Consider the following 8,911-nt stretch of genomic DNA (forward strand, 5'->3'; position numbering starts at 1 on the left):
CGAAATTGGTTTGTCTTATAAATAAATCAATCACCAGTTTGACTCACTTTGATTAAGTGATCACAACTGGAAGACTGTATGATTGATCAGGCCCGGCCTCTTATAGTTAGTTTTATTATACCATTCCATATTAGAGTTTCTGATCAGCGTAGAAATGTTCCTGTATTCAATCATTAAATTTGTGTATTTTCTTATATTTTTCTTGTATGTTATTTATTTATTCAAGCTATTCGTCGAATTGGGGTATTCAGGAATTTAAGTGGACCTTGAAGCAAGGCTAGGGGTGATCAAAAGGGGTAAAGTCACCAAACTAACCTTGTTAATTATAATTTAATCTAACCCATTGGTAATGTCAATTTTAATTACTCTTTTCCTTTTCCTTCTTCATCAATTTAATGATCTATTCATTTCTCCTTCTCTATATTCCATCGTTTTCAAATGAAAAAAATTAATCGATTAATTCTTTCAAACTCTATTTAGTATTTTAGTTTGTAGTTTGAATGTCATAATAAGATTTCATAAATTTAGTCTTCTCAATCTTTTTTATTGTGGATTAATTACTTTAAATCTAACCAAAATAAGATTTCATAACTTGTAACTCAACCAACTAGTCTAAGTAAACAAATTAACTTGTGCATCAAAAAGTATCCGCACAACAAGCTAATGGCTTAGCTGTTCGGAAGAAATAAGTTAAGAGTTGTTCTTGGTTATATTGTGGCCAAAACAAGAGAAGTCATCCACCAATGCTTGCCTTGACAAGGGAAAATTCCCTCTAAACATTTGAATTATCGAAGAAAGAAAAAAAATTGAATGTGCGGTGAGCGTGGATGAATTATAAAGAAAGAAAAGAATTTAAATGTGCGGTGAGCGTGGATCGAACACGCGACCTTCAGATCTTCAGTCTGACGCTCTCCCAACTGAGCTATCCCTGCGGTTGTTATACTGTAAAGCAAACCATCTATTACCACTAGTTTGAACACCTATTTCATAGGGCAGACTAAAAGGAACTAAGCAAGGGTTCTGACTTCTGAGAACTGAAACATGACTTTGGAAGTTTGGGAGTATAAATATGTAGCACTGCTTCTACAGTCTACACTACCTGGTTGTTATAATGGAAGTTGCTGCAAAGACTCATAATTTGAACGGAAGATCGGATTGCATTTTCAAGAACAGAAAATATCCATTCATTGTAAACATAATAAAGGATTTTCCACCAAGCAACAAAACCAACTCTGTGTAGTACTCCTTTTAATACTGTGTATAAATCAGAATTTTGTAGCACATTTGCATAAATGTTAGCCTTTGGAAGTCTCCTTGCGAAATGAAATCCAGCACTGGATGCATGTTTAGCGTGTTACGCAGATTAGTTTGTTTCTTTATAGGGCCTCATTTGCTTCTTGCACAAATGATGCGCCCCGCAGCATCATTTATGTTTTATATGTTGAACCGAGTACCTTCGTAATCCAACAAAACGTTGTTGTTGCTATAAACTGTTTATTTTACACTTACTCGTAAAACTGTCTGTTCTACCATGGCATACACGGGCCATGGCATACACGGGAGATGTAAATTTTCGGCACCAAAATCTATAACCTCTAAATCGGATTCGGTTCATATCCTTGTATCCTGGGAAGGTCCAGGGGTTTATCAACATCGTTATAAAAATTTAAATATGCAGGAAATACCTAGTAGTCCTAGAAATAATATATTAGAATGAGTCTAGTCCATTTGACTTAGTCAACTGTCTGTTTGGTCTTTTTTGATAAAATATATTATAGTTTGGTAATAATAATTGTGGGTTGGTTCTAGGGTGACGTCATGGATAATGTAATTGTCATCTTGTAGTGACAGAAATACCCTTTTGGGACCATTACATCATCCATGACGTTACCCTAGGGATATATACTCAATTATCAAGAGAGAGGAAACCATTTTCAGATTACTTTCTCTCACCTCCATATTTTCAGATCTAGTTTCTCTCTCTCTCTCTTTTCTACTTCTTTTGCTGCTCCATAAAAGATGAAGATTTGTGTGATTTCTAGGGTTTTGATTTTGCAAAGATGATGAAGACGATTTGCAGAGATGATAAAGATGATGAACAAGATTTTTTGCGACGAAGATTCTTTGTCTTCTCTCTGTTTTGATGTTGCTGCGGTTGAAGATGATGATGAACACGATGAAGATGATGAAGACGATGAAGACGACGATAGATTTTTGTGTTTCTTCGTCACAAGATTTGGTTTCAACTTTTTCTGCTGCTGTCAAAGAAGATGAAGATTGAAACGAAGATGATGAAGATGACGATCGATGTTGCTGCTGCTGTTGAAATCGATGAAGATGATGAAGAAGATGAAGATTTGTATGTTTAGGTTTTTATATGGAGTTCATTTCTGGAATGAACTCTGTATTTTTAGGTTTTTATATGGAGTTCATTTCTGGAATGAACTCTGGGTTTTTTAGGTTTTTATATGGAGTTCATTTCTGGAATGAACTCTGTTTTTTTTTTAGGTTTTTATATGGAGTTCATTTCTGGAATGAACTCTGTTTTTTTATGTTTTTATATGGAGTTCATTTCTGGAATGAACTCTGCTTTTTTTAGGTTTTTATATGGAGTTCATTTCTGGAATGAACTCTGTTTTTCTAGGTTTTTGTATGGAGTTCATTTCTGGAATGAACTCTGTTTTTTTAGGTTTTTATATGGAGTTCATTTTTGGAATGAATTGTGGTCTATATGTTTTCTAAAAAAATAAGTAGAAATTAACAGGAGTTCATTTTGACGAATGAAATGCTACAAGAAAATAAGTAAACATTAACACGGAAGGGTAATTTTGTCTATTTTATATTTTAAAATTATTATGGACCAAACAGTAAAGGCTTTTTTCCAAAGGACTAAATGGACATAGGACCACCTAAAAAAGGACCAAATAATATTTTTCTCTTTAAATATTTTCTACCCTAGAATAACTGAGAAAAATATTTCTTTCAAGATTTTCGTTTCCTGTTATAAGAGATTTCCATAACCTCCGTAGTTTTTCTCTCACGTCTTTCTCTTTTCCAAATAAAACTAGGTTACTAGGGTTTTTTAAGAGTATAAGAATACGAGAATTTTTTCAGAGTATATATTCAATTCCAATTTTTTTTAAAATGTTCCTTCACCAAATCTGCAACTCTATCAAAATGATCTTTATACATCCCAAATATTGGAGTACCAGAATCTATTGCAATACCGCCTCCTCCTTGACTGTTAAGCTTAAAAGTACCTCTAGTAAATCCAACTCTTTTGTTACCGACACTAATATCTTCTAGAGTTAAGTAATAAAGCGATGTCTCAGACTGAGGCACAACAAGAGGAGTTGTATGTACAATTTGACCTACGTCTCCAATTGTCGCATCTGCGCCAAACCTTAAATATGTATCTGATCCATCAATGTTCGGGTTAAACAACTCAAAGCAGCACGCAAACTTACCTTCTCCAACAACACCTAATTGATTTAAAAAATACCGTTGTCCTCGTCCTAGACCAAGTATTCCTACAATAAGATCAGGTTTTCCATTCAAATGATTATTACCGATAAATTTTTCGAAGTTCCTTTGTTTAAGACCACAGCCGAAATGTAATTTAATACTTTCAATGCCACCATCATTGGAGCCTACAGTGAACTTTTCTTCAGCAACAACACCAGATGTAACTGATCCAATTGAATATCATGTTACATAAGTACAGTGTCCGTCAGCATTGCACTTATCTCCCATACAAAGAGGATGTGTATTACAAGGAACCGGACAAAATGTAGTGACAAACTCCAAGGATAAAGTGGCATATCTTGATGGAAAGATTCGTTGGCACCTTCGGATTGAATCCAAATTTGGTCACTACCTAAATCAATCATCAAATAATAATTCATGAAGGCTTGTCGTCTACCAGGAAATGTACCTAAACCAACCGTTGCTACGTACCACATATTTTCTTCATAAACTACATGCAAACGTGCAATATCGGGATTCATGGAGAGTATTTCATTGTGCTGGAGTAATATTTGTGACTCGATGTATCGGGCTTGAGCTTTGGATTGTTTAATGAGTCTTTGAATCCTTTCATCTCGTGTTAAATGGTCTCCTAGATATAAGGGTGATTCTTTGGAGTCTCTATGAATCATCTTCATACTGAACCCTTTTTTTAGATTATCGGAGATGACTGAATTTAATTGTAGTAAATTAGTAATTGTTAGTGGGAAAATGAAAAGAGGTCTCCTCATTTGAGCTAAAATTTTGATGCCTACGTACAACAATTCACAATTTTAAACTTCAAGTTATAACACTATATATATTGTTAAAATAAATTCTTATACTTCTATTTCTATATCTCAGATGTTGAAGAGAATCTTTCGTATTAATATCGAGTGCTTTACAGATAGCATCGCCATAAATTTTAAAATACTGCTAAGATTTCATTTATTTATTTCTCATACTTTTTCATATAACTTATACAAATATAAAGAAAAGAGGGATTTTTGGTAAGAGACCATAAATGACTTAGTTGATATTAATACGTAAATACCATTTTTTACATATATACGTAAATACCATTGTTTTAAAAATAGATCAAAATTTTTAAAACCTTATTATTTTTCAAAATATACACTGGATTTTTTTAAAATTTATATATTTGAAAAGCTCTTTCAATTATCTATGCAACGAGTACAAATAAGAATAGTAAATTTTTGTTTTAGGAAAAGAATTTCATGGCTTTCAAATTTAGTATTGTTGGATGAGTAAAAATTCAAACATGTGCATCGCACATGTGTCCTTACTAGTTTAAATAAAATTTAGTACATAGTTGTATTTAATTACCTAAGAAAAATGCCATTTTTCTTTTCATAATGCAAACTGTGCATCGAGGCAAATGGATGCAAAAAAAAAAAAAAAAAAAAAAAAACAGGATTCATATCCATAAGTTTTGGCAACCGATTCGAAAGAAAGCGCATTTATAAACAAAAGAAAGTTTGTTTCATTCAAACAAGGAATACATGTATTTATAGAGTATGAGCTCGCTATCGTTGACACCCCGTCAGGTTTTCTTAATGATGTACAATTGAAACATATAATATCTTCTTCACAAGTCAGATGAATATGGCTTAACAGTAAGCATAACATGTACATGTACTGGGATGTGGTGATATCTGCCTAGTCAGTTGAGTTTAATGACTCATGGAGTAGTATACTGGTATATAATGAACATAAGGGACATAGCAGTTTGTTCTGGCATTCTTCATGTTGATTCGCAAGTGGATTGGTCTCTCTATGGCAGTGCCAGCACCTGCGAATAGAAACATCAAATTGACATAATCCGGTATACACAGAGCAGAGGAGAAGCAAATACACAACTAGTAAAGAGCCATACAAAATATAAAATGGGCTGTGTGTTTCATATATAATCATTTTCGTATTTTCAGATATCATCACTAATTCTATAATATTAGGCGAGAAGACCGAACTTTTAACTCATTCTTCCTTCAAGGAACGAACATACAGAATCACTAAAGACTCCCAAGCATTAAAACCAACTGCCCTGGAAGGCAGTATATTTATGATAACATGGTATTATTAATCAAAAGCAAGTGAGAGCTCGGGTGTTTAGGGATGGCAAATGAAACAGGATTGATTACCAGATGATGTAACAATGGCATGATTTTGAACACATATTCCAGTTCGAATATTTGAGTCTTAGGGGTTTAAGCAGACCTGTCACCACTTCAACTAAACCTATCATAGTATCATAATGTGGTTAAGATCACATGTGGTTCCTCTTACGGTCAGAATTTACTGTCCAAATAACCTTTTTGTTCTCACTTGAAAGGAAATACAAAATTACAAACATCATTTCCTAATTAAAGCAAAGCTAAAGTAAGGAAGTTATACAGACATTTCACTGCATATAATCATTCTCAAGTGCTTTTTTCTTTGCAATCTCCAGTTGCAATGTAACTGGAACAAAGAAGAATATAGAAGACTATGGCAACAAACACGACATCAAAGAGCTGACACAGTATCCTCAGACATGACATTACTTTTAGTTTTACGCAAAAACGGATATTATATTAACTCTTAGTAGCCTAAACGAATCTTCAGTATTAGGCAGTTTAATTGGAAACCCGGAGGAGCATTAGCTAATTGGAAATCCGGCAGAAAGCAAATAAAAACAAAGAGAGACTGACATGATGAGGAGTCGTAACATGAAAGTGGCACAGTGTACATAATAATACCTCGTTCTCTATGTTGAGATATGAAACTAGAGTTCTGTAAGAAGGAATTAGGTGATGCCAAAGTTCGCTAACGTAATTATTTAATGATAGGATCGGTGATTTCATGTCTGAGTATCAGCAAATGCCCTTAACCTAACCTATTTCTACCAATACTTTAAACTGTTCTAATTCAGTAGAGCAAGAAGCTCATCTGCTTGGTACCATGAAAGCAAACATCATGCAACGTTAACAAACTAGAAAAATATCCAATAAGCATGCGCTATAGATTATACTCATACTACTAGCACACTGCAAACATCATATATAAATATCTAAGAGTAGAACAAAAGACACACCTAGAATTGAGGTATTCTCTCTGTGCAACCCAGCTAGTTGGTGTTGATGGTGATGCTGCGGAGGTTTCTTTGGGTATTGGTGCTGCTGCTTCTGTGGGTATTGGTGATGTTGCAGTAATTGCAGTGGGTATCGGTTATTTTTTTGCTGTTGTCGTGGGTGTTGGTGATGCGGCTGGGGCAGGGGATGGTGATGTTGCTGTTGTTGTTGTTGGTCAGTGATGGCCTTACCATTCTGCCTAGCCTCTGCCAATTGATTAAATTGTTTGGCCACAACAGGACCCAACCCAGTGTATATCTCTCGCCATACCTGACGCTGTTGATACGAGTTTCCGAACCTCAGCACTTCCATTTCTTCCCTTGAGTAACTTTGCTTATTTCCGTCCAATTTCTTTTGACAGAAGACATTTCTAGCTTCAACAAACATACTCAACACATCTTTCTTCGAGTTTGTTTCAGTAAATTTTTCCTGGGTTGCCTATGTTCCCAGAGCAAATTCCAGCCCTTTTCTTACCCAAATCAATGCAACTCACGGTTTCTTTCCTTGCACAGCCATATCCACTAACAATACGAGTACTTCTGATTTCCGCAGACATTCTTTTATTATTACCACCTGAGGCTGACAATTCTCCCTAATTATTCAACTCAACAAGAAGACACCTCATCTTGCTTACTTTAAACACCTCATCTTGCTTACTTTCTATACAAATTTTGTCACTCCTTTCTGAATTCATCATCTTGACTACAACATTTTCATATTGAGACATGGATGGGGGTAAAGAATGGACTTGACGTACCTCCTCTTTTGCTGAATCCTCTTCTTGGGTTTCTTTCATTTGTTCAGCAGTGAATGAATCATACAATTGAGCACTACCTTTGCCCACTGGTTCTTGATTCTTCTTGACAACGTTTTGTAACCAAGAAATGGGTTCATCAGGATCTTCTTTCTTCTTCATATCCACCATTAATACAGAAGAAGATTCATTGTTACAAGTGCCGGCAGAATTAGCATGAAAAACCTCAGAAATGACCATTTCTTTCTTCTTTTCTTCTTCTTGATCAATTCCAGACATTGCACGGCTTTGGTGGACGAAGTTTTGTGAAGGAGTAAAACCCATGATTTTATCTTTTTCGATTTCTGGTTTGAAATGGGTAAAATTAGAAGAATCCATAATAATGGGTGGTTGGATTTGTTTAGACAACATTGTGCATTTGAAGGTGAATTAGGGTTTGGGTTTGAATCGGAAAATAGAGACAGAGAGGGGTGGGTTAGGGTTTCAGAGATGAAGAAAAATTATGTGCAGAAATTTTGGATTCTGGAATTTATAGCAGCTTCAGAGAGTAAGGTGAAGTAATATAAAACGTTTTTGTAATATAAAACGTTTTTTAGACCGTGCCTTATGGAGGAAACCTATGGGCTCTAAACATTGGATTTTGAGGCTCACAAGATGACAAAATCGGATTATTAAGTAGTAGTCAACAAAATCTCATATCCAACTATTTTTTGTAGTGGCCAAACTACCCTCCATGAATTATAAAATTAAATTTATTACTTTCTTCTTCTCTTTTCATTCATAAATCATGATGAAGATGATGATTATAATTTCATCATGATGAAGATGATGATCATATAGAAAAAACTAAATTTATTATCTTCTCCTTCTCTTTTCATTCATAAATCATGATGAAGATGGGGATCATAAAAATACCATATTATTCTTCTTTCTCTCTTCTTATTCTCCGTCGCGACGAAGAAGACGATCACAAAAGAAAAAACTAAGAAAACCCATCACTTATTTTTACTTTTGAAAACCTCCAAATTCGAACTATAAGCTAACCTACGGTTGGGAAAATTCATACTTCCCAACCGTAAGTACAAGTTACGGTATGGAAGTATGATTTTTTCAAACTGTAGGATTTTTGAACCCAGAATATACGGGTTGGAGTTCTTAACTCCAAACCGTAGATGACTTACGGTTAGATTTTCCAACCGTAGACAGTTCTGAAACTGTTTTTTAAACCTAGTTCGATCGATTCTGCCTATCCATGCATTAAAACTAATGAAATAAGATGAGTTTTTTTTTGACTTTTACCTTATTAAAGTCATTTGCGGATGGATTAAGTGGTGTTAACTGATAATGAATTATTTTGAGAATTGAGCTATGAAGGTGATGGGGAAGAAGAAAGTGGAAGAGTTAAAAGAAATGAATGAAAATAAATTAGTTTTAGGTTTCAATATTTAATAGGTTAAAGGTATTTTAGTATTTTTCTTATGAATTAGGTCCCCTTATCTTCACTGTAGGATATTTGAATCCT

General features: G+C 34.4%; 2 protein-coding genes and 1 non-coding gene across 3 annotated transcripts; all 3 read right to left on the reverse strand.

Moving 5' to 3' along the window:
* Window positions 1–859: 859 nt before the first annotated feature.
* Window positions 860–932, reverse strand: TRNAF-GAA. Its single transcript has one exon. It is a non-coding gene; the product is annotated as a tRNA-Phe (tRNA).
* A 2,191-nt stretch (window positions 933–3,123) lies between these two features.
* LOC113359321 (aspartic proteinase CDR1-like) lies at window positions 3,124–4,867 on the reverse strand. Its single transcript, XM_026602977.1, has 3 exons — window positions 4,852–4,867; window positions 3,468–3,689; window positions 3,124–3,416 (listed from the first exon to the last, which is right to left on the reverse strand). The coding sequence occupies exons 1-3, from the start codon at window positions 4,865–4,867 to the stop codon at window positions 3,124–3,126; spliced, it is 531 nt and encodes a 176-aa protein (XP_026458762.1).
* A 123-nt stretch (window positions 4,868–4,990) lies between these two features.
* LOC113361166 (putative cyclin-dependent serine/threonine-protein kinase DDB_G0272797/DDB_G0274007) lies at window positions 4,991–7,864 on the reverse strand. Its single transcript, XM_026604500.1, has 2 exons — window positions 6,599–7,864; window positions 4,991–5,317 (listed from the first exon to the last, which is right to left on the reverse strand). The coding sequence occupies exons 1-2, from the start codon at window positions 7,020–7,022 to the stop codon at window positions 5,199–5,201; spliced, it is 543 nt and encodes a 180-aa protein (XP_026460285.1). The 5' UTR covers window positions 7,023–7,864; the 3' UTR covers window positions 4,991–5,198.
* Window positions 7,865–8,911: the final 1,047 nt, after the last annotated feature.

The sequence above is a fragment of the Papaver somniferum genome, chromosome 3, assembly GCF_003573695.1.
Source record: "Papaver somniferum cultivar HN1 chromosome 3, ASM357369v1, whole genome shotgun sequence".
NCBI lineage: Eukaryota > Viridiplantae > Streptophyta > Magnoliopsida > Ranunculales > Papaveraceae > Papaver > Papaver somniferum.